The sequence below is a fragment of the Sinocyclocheilus grahami genome, unplaced genomic scaffold (assembly GCF_001515645.1).
Source record: "Sinocyclocheilus grahami isolate Dianchi unplaced genomic scaffold, SAMN03320097.WGS_v1.1 scaffold313.1, whole genome shotgun sequence".
In the NCBI taxonomy this organism is placed as follows: domain Eukaryota; kingdom Metazoa; phylum Chordata; class Actinopteri; order Cypriniformes; family Cyprinidae; genus Sinocyclocheilus; species Sinocyclocheilus grahami.
Genome location: NW_015505492.1, coordinates 241,340 through 257,843, shown reverse-complemented (window position 1 = coordinate 257,843; position 16,504 = coordinate 241,340). Strand labels below are relative to the sequence as shown.

At 37.0% G+C, this 16,504-nt stretch overlaps 1 protein-coding gene across 4 annotated transcripts in view; it reads right to left on the bottom strand.

The window, feature by feature from the left end:
• Positions 1-1,152: 1,152 nt before the first annotated feature.
• ldb3a (LIM domain binding 3a) overlaps positions 1,153-16,504 on the bottom strand; it is a 41,187-nt gene continuing 25,835 nt past the window's right edge. The window contains exons 6-11 of one of the 4 annotated variants that reach the window (XM_016294119.1): positions 14,180-14,383; positions 12,887-12,910; positions 11,326-11,492; positions 11,178-11,214; positions 3,718-3,876; positions 1,153-1,339 (exon numbers count right to left, since the gene is read on the bottom strand). In XM_016294119.1, the coding sequence (XP_016149605.1) occupies positions 1,168-1,339; positions 3,718-3,876; positions 11,178-11,214; positions 11,326-11,492; positions 12,887-12,910; positions 14,180-14,383 (763 nt within the window). In that variant the 3' untranslated portion in view covers positions 1,153-1,167. Of the gene's footprint in view, positions 1,340-3,717; positions 3,877-9,758; positions 10,148-11,177; positions 11,215-11,325; positions 11,493-12,886; positions 12,911-14,179; positions 14,384-16,504 lie in introns of those variants that run through there. The other 3 variants (XM_016294120.1, XM_016294122.1, XM_016294123.1) reach the window with 3 other exon arrangements.

The following is a 16,504-nucleotide window of genomic DNA, read 5'->3' as shown; positions in this document are numbered from 1 at the left end:
TCGTAAGGGAACATGGAAACTAAAAGAATATTAGATGCGTTGGTGGTGGTGAAATTATTACTGACATTTAAACGTTATTAACGTCAACAGCCAAAAAAATTTCACAGGATTATGAATGTACCTGAAAGTGATGCACCGGCTTCGTTTTCATCTTTTTTTTTTCTTTTTTTTTTCTCGGCGTCGGATTGCTGATGTCTTTTCACTGGCATAGTTGTCATCATTGATCATTTGCATTCAGCCGCAAACTTGAGGTGCGAGCGGGCGCGGATGCGAGAATGGGGCGTTACATTTTTTTTGTTGCTTTTTTTTTGGGCAACTGAGATGGTGCCCCCCTGGGAGTTAGTGCCTACGTAAACTGTGTACTCTGCGTATAGGGAGCGACGGTACTGAAAGGTATACATTACTAATTATAATTGTAATATGTATTAATTACATTATTGATGTTTTATAAAGAGCTGCTACACATTTTACAAGACTTCACCCATTGATGCCCATATTTTGCCCATGTAACTGCATTTTAAGTTTTAAATATGTGGTATATATCTCTATACAGAAATTCACAAAGAAACGTGTGCAAAAATAATAAAGTGTTTTGCACATCTTTCACTATAAAGTTGCAAGTACAAACATGCAGAAAGGGCAACAGCACATGCCACATTATCCAGTAAGTTGCCGTAAGCTTTTCCTAAGGTTGTCTATTTTTACAGTATGTCAGCTGTTTTAAAACATCTATAGTCTACAAATAGAAAAAGAGTGATATTTCCTTTGGTGACTTTAGTTGTCCACAGGCTTAAATGGGTTACTGACTCAAAGTTTGGATGCACATTCAGTTCTCATATACTTTACTGCTAATATTATCCAAGGATGTCTGACCACATAATCTATCACATACACATTTGAAGATGTCTTACCTTAAATCCCTTCATTACCATTTTAGTGCCAGAATTATTGTTATTTTAACAAAGCAGCGCACAAGAAAAAGACAGTCTAGTGCCAACAACAAGTTTTAGAAGAGAGAGCCTCCGCTAGAGTTGATTTGAGCTAAATGGCCAGGTTACACAAACCCTTTCCATTTATATAAATAAATACACATATTCAAGAATGGTTATAACATGAAGTTAAAAGAACAATACCCCAAGCATAAGTATTATTCCTTGGGTAAATTGGCTAAAAGAAGCAGTAAAGGAGAAAAGATGTGTTATGGCACATTTGACAGGCCACACCGACACTGGGAGGGAGAAAACACATTGTGTTTGAATACAGAGCAGGACCACAGCAGTACCTGGACATGGAGGTTTTGTACTGGGAACTGTAACCCATAGAGGTCTGCAAGTTGAAGCTATAATGTAACAAAGACAAAAATGGTGGACAGTCAAACGTATCATGCCTAGATTGAACCAGAGAGAGGACATGTGCACTCATATCTGTACAACTGCCAAACTCATCCAAATATTGTCTATAAAAAATACAAACAGGATCAGATATTTTGGTTTTTCAAATCGAAATACATCTGGAAATTAACTGAATATACAGTAACTCTTGAAAGAACTAGTCATATGTATTCTGTTAGTTTTGTCTGAATACAACAACAGTACACTATCAGTACTGTACAATATGAGTGAACATGGCAACAAACAGACCATGAACAAATCATCTTACCAACATAAAGACATGCAGACACACACAAAACAGAAAACAAACATATGCATTCAAATCAAAGACCCACCATGTAACCAACAACTGCATTTCAATAGCCAGTAAAAAAGACTTAATTTAACACAAGATTCATATATTTCAGGGCTAACAGAGTCACCTGCTGACCCAATCACTTCCTGTAGTAGGAGACAAATGAAAGATAGTCAACTAAATCTGAATGAATAAAAATACGACTGGTTTCTAATAAGTACATGGAAACTTGGTTATTTATATAATTATTTGTATAAATATGAAGTTCACTCCAGTCTGGATGCAATAAACTTAACAGACTGCTGTGTCAATGTAAGCAATGGATACATGCAAAGAGTTTCTGCCATGTTTCAAAAACAAACTTACTTAAGAAACATGAGAATGGGTTGATAAATGCCTTTGGGATATGTGTTTCAATGCCCAGATATGAAAACTCACACTTTGGTCTCAAAAATTGACTTGGTATAAAAGATCAAATGAAATCTCTAGAAATAAAACATATTAAATAAGAACATTTACATATAATAAATTGAAAGAGATTTATTAAAATAAGGCTGACTTTGAGATCTGAGACTTGACTGGGACTGTTAAGAGACTTGAGGGTCACATAATAGCATCAGGTGTAGTAGTACTGACACAGTACCTCATTAAAAGAAAAAAAACATGTCAGGAAAATTAATGCTCAACCCCCAGAGGAAATGTATTAAGTCACTTTATCTCTGGTTTCAAAAACACCCGTTCCTGCTGTTATTGTTAGAGTAACACAAGAACATGGTACATATACAGTAAGTGCTTATGGTGATCTTAAGCTTAAAAAGTAGTTAATGGATGTCTTGGGAGGTTTTTATTTGGGTCAAGTCCTGGTGTTGAACAATGTGATGATAAAGAGACGCCACTCATAAAAGCAGAAGGCCAAAACAGACAGCCATCCTGGCAATGACGACATGTATTCGATCAAACAAACATGAGTTTCTAGATTCCTTTGGGGGAAGAGTATTAGTAGTAATAAGCTGTAGCAAATGAAGCAGCAGCTGCAACAAGAAATTGGGTTTAGACAAAGAAGATCATATTAGAGGATTAAAGTCATTGATTATAACATTAATAGGATTGGAGGATTGGCTTTGCTTTGAATCTCCAGGATCAATGAAGTCTCTTTGTTATAACAATCTCTCTTGTCCTACAATCTCTCAAATATTAGGTTCAAATCTGATAGAAATAGTACATTTTCTACAACATCTATCACGTGTCTCCACTAATAGAAGTTAATTCAAATTGAAATAACTCACTATACTATGTCCTACACACAGTCAAACAAATGACCTGTAAGTAATCAAATTTTAAACCGTGTTCTCAAAAAAAAAAAAAATGAAGTAAAATTAGGAATAAATAACACAAACAAACCAACAATAAAAACAGCAATAACAACTTAAATAACATAAATAAAATAACACTATGAAAGCTTGAGGTCGGTAGGATTTTTAAATGTTTTTGAAAGAAGTCTCTTATGCTCAACGAGGCTGCATTTATTTGATCAAAAACACAGTAAAACAGTAATATTGTGAAATATTATTACAATTTAAAATAACTTTCCAATTTGAATATATTTTAAAATGTAATTTACTCCTGTGTTGGTAAAGCCGAATTTACAGCAACCATTACTCCAGTCTTCGGAGTCACATGATCCTTCAGAAATCCTTCTCATATGTTGATTTGTTGCTGAAGAAACATTTCTCATTATAATCAATGTTGAAAACAGTTGTGTTGCTTTATATTTTTGTGGAAACAAATGTGTTTCCCAGGATACCTTTAAATGGAATATCTTCTTTAACATTATAAAAGTCTTTACTGTCACTTTTGGTCGATTTAATGCATCCTTGCTGAGTAAAAGAATTCATTTCTTTCTTTCAAAAAAACTAAAATCTTACTAATTCCAATCTTTTGCAATACATATACACATATACATTCGAATGGGGAATACAATAAACCAAGTAAAGGTAAAGCAAGCACAAAATGCAACACATGCAACTTTACCTCGTTACCATGGTTTGCTCAGGATTCTGCTCCACATCAGGCTCGGGTGCCTGATTGGCTATCTGCGGCTCCCAAAGGAGCTCATTGGGCGAAGCAGCGATAGTAGGCGGACAGACAGGTGCAATACTGGTGGAAACTGGAGCATGCTCAGCAGGAGTACTAGATACAAGGTTAGGTTGCAGTGATATCAGAAACTGATGTCAAGCTGAAGCCATAAATACAGACAGCAGCCGTATTTCAGGCCATGTATGTATCTATGCCTTAATTGAAGTAAAATTTTGTTACAAGTCGCCGTTTCATTCTCATGCTTACAACATTTCTGAACACAATGCAAGGATGTCCATCATGGGTGGAAGGAAATGTTAATTGCTTTCTTCTCATTTGGCTACTCATTAAACGTATCCATTTTGTCATTGATGGATTGTAAAAACTGTAACATAAAAGACTATGAACTATTGAATTGGTATGAGTCACCGCTTGAGCTGTGAAGGAAGACCGGGCTGTATTTTTACTCTGAAAGCAGTGGTGTCTTGGCAGCTGAGACAACTGTAAGTGCTATTCTAGCATGAATTAAATGAATCCAGACATAAGGGCTACAATCAATCGCGTGCTCAATCAGTGGCAATGAACTGCATATGACAGGACCTCAGTGACGCAGGGTATAAAGGTTACGTAAACCCTCTTAGTGTGTCTATAAAACACAATTCCGTGGTTAGAGAGCAATAGATTAGTGTTAAATAATACTCCCCTGTGATCCAAGCAAAGAAAAGTGCATTATTCACAAATTGACATTTCTTTCATTTGAATCATTTGGCATCCCCTGTACATAATCAAACACAATCAAATTATGAAAATAGATTGGTGTTGGAGCCGCCCAGGCAGGAGAGAGAAGATAAAAGGCAGGCACCTAGCAGCATTAGGCCTGGTGGTGGACCGATGGCTGACCCCCTTCACACACTCCGCAACCATTCTTCCTGACCATCTCTCTCTCTTCCGGACTAATTTTATGTAGAAAAAGCCCACAGGGAGGAGTGAGGTAAAATATGAAATAAAGAGGATATTTAAAGCTGAAGTGTCTCATTATTTTACTTTATTTATCCCATGTTAATATGAAGAAACACCTATAAGTGAAGTGAACTTTTTGTTGGTTTTCTTGTTGATTAACCCTATGTTTACGACCAATCCAACGCAGCAACATTGGCCTAACCAATCCAGGTTTCATGAGAAAATGCAACTATTTTACAAAGGAGTGGTTTCATACAGAAATGTATGATTTTTAGATTGGTAACGGTTTGTCCGACCAATAAAAATTATATAAAAACAGTTCTGTTTGCAATTCCAATTTGTGATGTTACTCGCTCAGAAATGACACGCTTCAGCTTTAATGTCATTCAGTGGATCATATTGAGTTATGGTGATGGAACAGAGAGAAAGATCTGTAAATGTTGGTTGCAAACATTTATGAAGCCTTCATGAAGATTTAAACACTTTCTGTGGTGAACTTGTATGCGTATTGAATCCCTCTCTGTTATTTTGTATAATGTAAGAAGAGCATGTGTGTGTATTGGAGGGGCTTTGGGAAAGGTGCGTGGAGGCAGAAAGCATACACACACATTAGCATTTATTGCAAGCTGTGAGAGACTGAAATTAAGAGAGAGTCTACAAACTATGACAAACAAGTGACTTCTTTAGTCTCTCTCTCTCTCACAAGAGCATGTGTGTGTATTGGAGGGGCTTTGGGAAAGGTGCGTGGAGGCAGAAAGCATACACACACATTAGCATTTATTGCAAGCTGTGAGAGACTGAAATTAAGAGAGTCTACAAACTCTGACAAACAAGTGACTTCTTTAGTCTCTCTCTCTCACACACACACATACACAAACATTAAATAGGTCATAATGTCCTAAACACTGTATTCATCAACTGGCTATGCTGCCAAACTGTGGCACTTTTAGTTATATTAGCAAAATCTTGAATCTCAGCACAGATTCAGAGAACAATGAAATACAGATCACAGAAGCAGACAATGCCTTCAGAAAGAGGGGTTGTTATTGAAACTAAACTACTTGCAAATGTGGGTCGCTAATTTATGGAAGAGGACCAGAGAGCAAAGAGAGTCAAGACAGGCAGATGGTAATTCAGACAATACTGCAGTGCCACCTGCTGGCATTATACGCTTGACACATAGTTTGGACATAGGGAAAGTGTGTTCTCATCCTAAAGCGGGTTAGTGCAACACAGTCTCATGAAAAGCAGCCTAACATGTAGACTATCACTGTTCCTCTCTTAACATGCAAATTAGCAAACGAAATTGGCATAGTAGAGGGTTGCAACGAAAAACTGAATGAATACTGAATGGAATATGAAATATTCATGCAATAATAACAACCACACACAAGAGACATTGTAGGGACTGTAATGCTTTGAATGTTGAATAGGCTCAGTTTTCCAACCCATGCAGTATTAAGTATTAAGCATTTGTTTCCAAAAAATTTATAACTGTTTGGAGGAAAATATCATGTGCCCTTGTTAAATGGATAGTTCACCCAAAAATGAAAATTCTGTCATTAATTACTCACCCTCATTTCGTTTCAAACCCGTAAGACCTTTGTTCATCTTCAGAACACAAATTAAGATAATTTTGATGGAATCTGAGAGCTGTCTGACCCTGCATAGACAGCAATACAACTGAAATGTTCCCAGGTCCAGAAACATAGCAAGAAGATATAATCCATGTGACATCAAGGGTTCAACTGTAATTTTACGAAGCTACGAGAATACTTTTTGTGCGTAAAAGAAAAAAAAATAACAACTTTATTCAACAATTCGTCTCCTCTGCATCACCCTAGCGCCATTTTGGAGAGTATCCGCACAACGTTGTTGTGATTTGATCTGAACAAAAACAGCGTATCCGTGTGATGCAGCTGACACAGAACAGCATACGTTGTTTACGTCCAGCGGATACTTTCCAAAATGGCGCTAGGGTGATGCAGAGGAGACGAATTGTTGAATAAAGTTGTTCTTTTTTTTTCTTTTACGCACAAAAAGTATTCTCATAGCTTCGTAAAATTACGGTTGAACCCCTGATGTCACATGGATTATTTTACCAATCTTCTTGCTATGTTTCTCAACTTTCAGTTGTATTGCTGTCTATGGAGGGTCAGAGAGCTCTCAGATTCCATCAAAATTATCTTAATTTGTGTTCCGAAGATGAACGAAGGTCTTACGGGTTTGAAACGACACGAGGGTGAGTAATTAATGACAGAATTTTCATTTTTGGGTGAACTAACCCTTTAAAGAAATCTAACATGAAATAGCCTACAGGAATGAAGACTGGGTAGCGTGTTATGGAAAAGACTTGGGTGTGTTTCTTTGAATGCTTTTAAAAAATGCCCATTTGGCTTCATTTATCTAAGTACAATCATGCATGACAGAAAACAACCTTTACAATGATGGGTTAAAAACACCAAACTAATCCTTTAATATTCTATAATATTTAATATTATGACAAGAATTCTGGAGAGGCTTTTTAACAAGGGTAGAGACTATCTATTATTAAATAAATACATTAGTGGAAAAGGTTGTTTAATGCTAAAGCAGTAATTCACACTGAATGATTGCAACAACATAAGAACACAACAATGAACATTCAACAGATTCATACAGAGCTGCTTGGACCACATGTGACACTACAGACAAGATAACAGCATGGTAGAAAAGAGACATTTGTCACAAAACACCAAAATCACTGTTTTGTGACCAACTGAAAGTACTATAAACTTAAATAACTTAAAAAGATAACTTAAAGTAACTTAAAAAGTACCATAATATAATAAAATACTAATAATACTTAAAAAAAACATTGAAATTGAAAGTCTAAAATTACTAAACTAAAACTGAAATAAAAATAATTTAAAGCTAAATGGAAAAACGAATAAAAATAACAAAATTACTCAAATTTAAACTAAAACTAAAATCAATATATAATAATAACCCTGCAATAACACTGTTATAAAATAACACTGCAATTAGAACCAAAAAAGAAAAAAGCAATATCAATAAAGTGCCAACTTGGTAAGACCTACTGAAAACAAAATTCTTGTCGGAATGAGCAAAACAAACATACAACTTAACGGACAGCAGGAAACAGCAGTGCAGTGATGTGCAATGAAATAATTGTTTTGTTTCAGTCAAATGAGAAGTGTCTGATGAAAAGTTGGAGATTGAAAATATGAAGAAAATGACAGCATAACATACAAAAGAGCTGACCGATGCAACATTATGTCAACCTAGCATGACGTTTTCAGATGTACATGAAGGCAGAGATCTGAATAAATATGACAAGAATGAAGAGTGAGGGAGGGGCCAGCCACCCAGGGCCACAAGCACTCCAGTGCAGTCACACCGTCTTCCCAGCATGCACTGCATGCAAGTGGGAGGCTCACAAGTGACGTAAACCAGTAGTGAGATGGTATGAGAGAAGGACACAGTTAGCAGAGGCATAATTCTATACTATTAATAAAAATCTAGCGCAAACCAGCCCAAAGCAGCGCTAACACCATTTCCCTATGTGACAACCAGACAGGCAGAATTACCTGAAGGAAAAGTCCTGGTTTACTGACTCTCTCTACTCACAGACATTGACTTCCATCTTGCTCAACCGCTTGAAGTTCTGACGGCTTCACACGCCTTCGCTCATCCTCTGGACACAGAGCTTGTCCCTTCAGCAACCACTCATCTAGCTAAAGGTTATTACACTTCCTACACAAATAAACTTTACACTCCCTGGATTTTCTCAAAGTAAAACCATTAGAATCTAAAATAGTGATCTGTCAAAATTTTTCCAGTCCCCAGATCAGTGCCATATGCAAAGCTCTGTGATAGTTAGACAACTGACTGACAGATCAACATCCTTATCGCATGAAACCCCTAGGCAGTCTAATTTATAACCACAGGCTTAAGAAAGAAATGTCTGACAAGTTCAATGAAAAAAAAAATCTTCAAAGGGATAATAGTGTTGGTGATTTGAAGTTTGGTCTAAAGCAAAATCTTTTACTGTCTGCCAGGATTTACTTTTCAACAGATAAGAAATTACTTCTGGAATAATATTGACTGCATGTGCAAGCGATTTCAACATTTGCTAACCTTTTTAACAAACCTGCCCTTGCGTAATCACTGGAATACTATCACAGTATCAAAGGGTTAGATTCTAAGATCTACACAGAAAAAGGTAAAATAACAAATGATCTAATTCAGTGGTTCTCAACTTTATTGACTCTTCAAGGCACCCCATTGTCCAACATACTGGTAAGATATTTCCTCTGGTATTTCTGCTGTAATTATGACAACATTGCTTGCTTTCAAATTTTTTAATAAATGTTTTAAAATATAAATAATCATTTTTTTTATAATTTTGTGATTCTAGAAGATTCAATGTGTTCGGTTTCTGTATGTTGTTCAAAAAGTTGTTATTGAGGGAATATATATATATATATATATATATATATATATATATATATATATATATATATATATATATATATATATATATATATATATATATAGATAGATAGATAGATAGATAGATAGATAGATAGATAGATAGATAGATAGATAGATAGATAGATAGATAGATAGATAGATAGATAGATAGATATTCCAATAAATTGAATGCTTAAAATGCTTAACTTTATTTAAAAATAGTTTTAAATAATTTAAATAAATAATTTTAAGCAACCCTGTGCCCCTGGATGTTTGCCAAGACCTCGGCCCCCTTGTTGAGAACTACTGATCTAATCTAGAAAGCAGAGTGGTTTATTTGTGAATTTATGGCCAAGAATAAAATAGGAATGATTACTTCCAGCCTTGCTATTTTAAGAAAAAAGTTATCAGGTTATAGGCTATAGGCTATATATCTAAAGATTAATATTAAGACCATTATTTAATAGAAAGTGCATTTCCTTTCTGTAGACATAAATCTTTTGAACCCATGCAGACTTTCACACCCAAACAAATCCCAGTGCCAAAAAGTGTTTCCACATGATTAGTTCATCACATTTCTTTTATTTGATGGATTTGAAAGACTTGCACAGATGCAGTGATGTTCTCAACAACCATCAATATGTAAACACACAATCCAATACGGGAGAGAATTTAAATGGTGGTGACACTCTCATGAACAATTCCAAAATCTATACTATAGAGTGAACAACTGCATAACTGACATTTATCTTCATTCTTTCTGCTTTCCTCTCACATGCTTTGACCTTCCTGTTACAGCAGTACTGCAGTCTGTCTATGCCACCTGTCTAGCTCTCTCTATCTTGGGGTGCTTTACTGAGGCACATTAAGTATTTGTGCCGAAAGGCCATGGTGCCAGTTTTTCAGTTTAGCAAAACGAGGGCCTTTGGCTTCAGATTCAAACCTTTCCCTGTAACATCAACACATATATACAAGACAAAAGGGGAAGGAAAAAAAGAGAAAAGAGAGGTTGGAGAAATGAGTTAGGGAATATGGCATTCACTCCCCTGCCCAAGATGTGTAAGTGTATACAAATATGCATGGCTGCCTTGAGGTCAAATGTTCTAGTACCCACTAAATGTTTCACATTCAACTAAATGCCAGAGGTCACATTCTGCATGTATTGTGTCAGATATGTAATGACAGTGTGAGATAAATGAGAACTAATGATATATGAAATATAAAGCTTGATGTAAATACAACAGACCAGGGGTGTAAAGTACAGCATTTGAGTAACTGTAAGTCATTACTAATGTAGTAATAACATTAATAAGTAGTCATTTCTGAATTTTAAGAATTTGTACTTAATTCTAAAATTATATATGTTACGCTTTATAAATAATTTAGAGAAGATCTTCACATCTCAAAATGCATATCATAACTTTAAGAATTGTAATCACGAATGCCCTTCCACCTTGCTACTCAGTTACAGTTTTATTTTTACTACACTATGCAGTAAAAATGTCTGTTGCCCTTTTGGCATGGATTACTCAAGGGTTTTATGGATAGTAATGTCAAAACCCTTCCCGTCAAGTAACCAGGTTTTTATGTTGTTATTTTTCACATCCAATTTGAAAAATTGGATATAGGTTGACAAAGACGTAAGCAAGCATTTTGTAATGCAACGTCTAATTCTAAATGTTTACTTCTTTTTACAATTAAGTACACTTAAATGTGAAAACTCTGGTACTTTCAATTGCAGTAAGTAATTTTAAACAAAAAATACAAATTCTCTGTACTACATCCCTGATGCAGACTACTATGAATACATCCAAGCTGTACTATGCATCTAATGAGTGCGGATCAAGTTCAGCACAGAGAGTGGTGTCTGATTATGGGGGTCTGTGGGTCGATCGGCCTTTCAAATTTTAAGAGGCAGAGGGCTGGATTTCAGCACAGGTCAAGTAGGTGGCCACCAGATCCTGCTACTAGATGCCTACCTTGACCTTCTCAGAGCTTCCTCATCAGGGTCTTGCACTGCAGAGGAGAAGAGAAAAGACAAAGAGAGAACATGTCAGACTCTACACTCTAAGTCAAAATCTATATCAAAACAAAAGCAAATGGACAAAAACATGCAGGCAGACTTACTGTATTCAGTTCCAGTAATGTGGGCGAGGACACGGAAGGACTTGGACTGCAGCTGGGCGGCTCTTTTGGCCCAATCAGCCGGCTCCAGATCATTGGTTTCACTGGGGATGACGGCCTGATACACTGGGGAAGCACTGTCTATAACATGGTCTTTAACTGGCAGATTACTGCAACCACAGAAAGAGCCGGTCGCGTGAAAACACACACTTTCCTATCAGCATGATCGGAATGTTAGCAAAGGTATTTTCATGTTTAACGACATAAAAAGTATTTTTGAGGTCTTAAAAGGGTTAGTTCACCCAAAAACTGAAACTGTCAGGGTTGTTCCAAACCCGTAAGTCTTCGGAACACAATTTAAGATATTTTTGATGAAATCTGAGGGCTCTCTGACCCTCCCATAGACAGCAAGGATAACTACCACTTTCAATGTCCAGAAAAGTACCAAGATGATCGACAAAGTAGTCCGGGTGACATCAGTGGTTCAACTGTATAGTTACGAAGCTACGAGAATACTTTTTTGCGCAAAGAAAAGAAAAATAACGTTTTTATTCTTGTTTTCTTTGCGCAAAAAAAGTATTCTTTTGTATAACTTTACAGTTGAAGCACTGATGTCACATGCACTACTTTGTCGATCATCCTGGTTCTTTTCTGGACCTTGAACGTGGTAGTTACCTTGCTGTCTATGGGAGGGTCAGAGAGCCCTCAGATTTCATCAAAAATATCTTAAATTGTGTTCCGAAGATGAACGAAGGTCTTACGGGTTTGGAACAACACGAGGGTGAGTAATTAATGACAGAATTTTCATTTTTGGGTGAACTAACCCTTTAAAACTCCATAGATAATGAACTGGGATGTAAATGCATCCATTTTAACCAATTTACTGCCATTATCACTAATTTACAGTGTATAGCCTAACATATGTTTGTTAACACTGATTATTTTACATAAATCAATGAGTATTATGCAGCATATTTCATATAAGTGCTATAAAACAGAAAAGCATGGGCATTAAGGCCAGAAGCTTGCTTATCACTACCAAATACAGTATGACAGCATATCGACACATTATATCTCTTACCCAGAAGAATGACAGAGCAGAGCATTCAGAAATCTGTTTGTTGACATCTAAAATTCAATCGCTGACTGATTTTCTATTTCCACATTAGCAGACCCTCCTGCTGTAAACCTCAGCATTTAAACACGTTTCCACCAAACACTCATAAAATCACCTAGCAGCAATATTAAGTGTTTCAGAATAAAATTTGAAAGGGAAGTTAAAGGCGAAGTCTGAGAGGAGTAAAAAAAAGGAGTAGTATGTGAGGCCATCGTTGCATTCAGATAAATAAAAAGACAAGATAACAACTATTTCAAAAGTCACCAGACAGTCTCGGCTCATGAAAACCAGGTGCATTTCAGAACTCCAGATGCTCAAGATCAATCAAAGGGAGGTTAGAGGGTGAGATGAGAGAGAAATGCATATTATGGTGATCAGGCATGCGATGTGGAAGGGAAACGACGAAAAGAGACTGCTCATATCAAACAGACTGTTCAGGCTACTTACGATAGAGGAGAGTCAGTTTCATTGCTGCCAGGCAGGGCCATTGAGATTGGACACAGGTAGGGTGGGGACAGAGTACGTGATGTACAGTGTGATGGATAGATGAAGTGATGGATGGTTGGGAATGGAGTGAGAGAGGGAAAATTAGATAAAGCTATGTTATGCATTAGAGAGTGGCTTCTGACACGAGACCAAAAGCCTGAGCTCTCATTTTCATGATTTCAAACCATATAAAAACCACAGGACATCAGAATACTGGCACCAACAAACAATACAAATATGTAGATCACTGCTAAAACACATGGATATACAGGAGAAAAAGTGCAAAAATACACAACTCACACTAGTACAGATTATCAAGTCAGACTATCAAAACACACAATGCCATTCAAAAGTCTGGAGTCGGTAAGAATTTTTTATGTTTTTGAAAAAAGTCTCTTATGATCACCAAGGTTGCAAATATTTAATCAAAAACACAGCAAAAACGGTAATATTGTAAAATATTTTAAAAAAATTAAACAACTGATTTCTATTTGAATATATAATTTATTCCTGTGACGAAAAAAAAAACGTAATTTTCATCAGCCACTGCTCTTCATTGTCTTAAGATCCTTCAGAAATATTTTTTTATTTGAAATGTGGTGCTCAAGAAACATTTCTTATTATTATCAATATTGAAAACAGTTGTGCTGCCTAATATTTAGGATTCTTTGATGAATAGAGTTCAAATGAAAGGAACTTTTATTTGAAATAGAAATCTTTTGTAACAATTGAAATGGCTTTACTGTCACTTTTGATTAATTAAAAGCACCCTATATATATATATATATATATACACACACACACACATCAAATTTCTTTAAAAAAATATTGACCCCAAACTTTTGAAGGGTAGTTCACCCATAAACCATGATCCCTAACTTGTGCAACTGAGCATTCCCATCATCATCCCCATTTGAAAAGCACACAAAAATCCAATTGGTTCTACAGAAACTACAGAAACAGAAACATAACATATGCTAACATTGAAGACTTCGAAAACCTTTCTTCTGCTTCCGTATGGCAACATGTTCATATACTGCAATTTACATTACTCAGATCAATGCTGTGAAACTGAGGAAAAGTAAGACTATATCAAGACTATGATCAGACATCCTTTGGAAGTCTTTAGCCTCTTGAGCATTAGCAGATAGCGCTGGCCCAGACAAGCGTGGCTTTGACAGGCATTATGGCAAACGTGTGTCATGCAGGACATGGGAGGAGGGAGAAGACACAGTTAGGTGCAACAGGTCTTACCCAGACAGCTCGCTACCCCTGGCCTGGGACTGGCCAGCAATGGCATCCATAATAGCATCCTGGGAGTACATGCTGATGGGGGTGTTGTACTGCGCATGGATGATGGTGGCCTTGCCTCCAGGCCCCTTCACCTCAATGGGCTTGTTGGTGGAGAGTGCAGTGTCCTTCAGAGCTATTGGGTTGAAGCTGGGCAGGTACTCAGTGCTGTGCGAGCAAGGGAGTGGTGATAAGGGATGAGTATGGGTAAAAGAGAGACAAGAGAGATAAAATGGAGGTTAGACAGAAAGAGTGAGATGAAGGGAATGTGGACAGTGAATTGGGACTGGGAGGGAAAGGTAAGAACCCAGGTGATAATAGCAGCATATGTTGTGTTTTGGATGCTGGCATGCTGGTATTTCAACAAAGCTTCTTGATTAGATTAACCACCAGAAAACTATGCTGATCGACCAGTTCTGCTAGACAACAGCATGCTTATACCTGCTTGGACCAGCATGGAAATTCATGATGGAAGGTGTTGCAGGTGAGACAAAACCATACACTAAAAAAATGTTGGGTTAAATATAACCCAGCGGTGGGTTATATTTAACCCAGCATTTTTTAGAGTGTAGTATGATAATAATTAAATAGGTAAATAAACAAATAAAAGGCTCAGTCTAATTTTTAAGGCAGAAACAACACATCAAAAACACGCTTCACACAGCAAAAACGTACTACTGCAAACAACACATACATTTACTTGTATAACTACAGCAAGCAGTACAACTTAATATACTAAACAGGGACGGGAATCAGATAGAATTTAAATTCCTGATTCTAATTCCTCTGAACCATTCCAGTTTCTTAACGGCTCCATTTATGATTCTTTCAAAGAAAAAATATTTGAAAAAAAAAAAAAGAAAGTATGACAAGATGTTTTTAATAATTAATAAATGTACAACAATTCTTGGAAAAACTTGTTCAAAACAGTAACGCATACATGTGCAAGAAACATTAACAGAACTGGACAACATTTAATTATGATAGATATATATATCCACTTTTTTTATGTATTAAATCATCATGAAATCAAATTTTGTCAAAGTTTTGCACTTTTTGTGTATGAAGTAAGAAAAATCAGAAAGTGGCTTTAAAACCATTTTTGTTACTTGAATTTGCACTAGGGCTGGACAATAATTCAATATCAATATGTATCGTGATATAATAAAAAAAAAAAAAAAAATATATATATATATATATATATATATATATATATATATATATATATATATATATATATTTTAAAACACATGGAACCCAATTATGAATAAAGGTGCATTCATGGCATGTCGAAATTACAGTGTTGAGATTCTGACTTACAATTATGAGATTCTGACTTGTAAAAAGCATTCACATCTTCATAGAATTTGTATTTACAACTCTTACAATTTGTACCACAGCAGAAACAAAATAGCTTCAGTAGAAAAATAGTTAAGCAGTTATTTCGGAATAATTATGTTTAATATTGTTAATGTCTTAAGAATAATCGGGAAAATAAAAGAGATAAAATACTATTTAATGTAACAATCAAAGAGTTAACTATAGAATAACTGTGACGAGTGGGGGCGGGGCCGAGAGCCGTGGGAACGGAGTGAGGCCGGTGGAGTAATTGATAATGAGCGACACCTGCACCACTCACCGGTCTCGAGTCCCACGGTGGAGCTCCGGAAGGATAAAAGGAGGAGTGACGACAGTGAAAGACAAGAGAGGACCAGGCCTGGTCTTTATTTTGTGTTTTGTGTGCGGCAGTCGTCCGCGAGGGGCTGCCGCTTTACTTTCATTTTGTGTTTGTTTATTTTATTAAAGTTTTCTTTAAATGTTCGCCGGTTCCTGCCTCCTTCTTCCCGACCTACGATCGTTGTTACATTGGTGCCGAAACCTGGGAGGAAGGAGGGACACGCTGTCAGAGAGCCCTCGCTGCTGAGGAGATCGCGGTGCCCGAGGCGGTGGTGCTGGAACTATGATAGACGAGGTGGGACGGAGAGCTCGCTGCCGCGCTCCTGGGTCGAGGAGGGGTTGCTGCCGTCCGAGAGGGAGCGGAGGAGTCGGCCCCGTTCACCAGGAGGCCGGAGCCTGCTGCCATCCGCCATGATTGGGAAGGAGCAGGGAACAGGGGACACGCTGCCGGCTGCCCTCAATAGGAGGAGCCATCGCCGTCCGTCAGGAGGTGGAAAAGCGGTGGGCCTTCCACCAATGGTGTCCAGTACCATCGCATGGCACCACGAGTGAGAGCCTCTCAGCCGGTCGAGGACCAAGCGGCAGTGTGTCCGGGAACCGGACCGATAATTT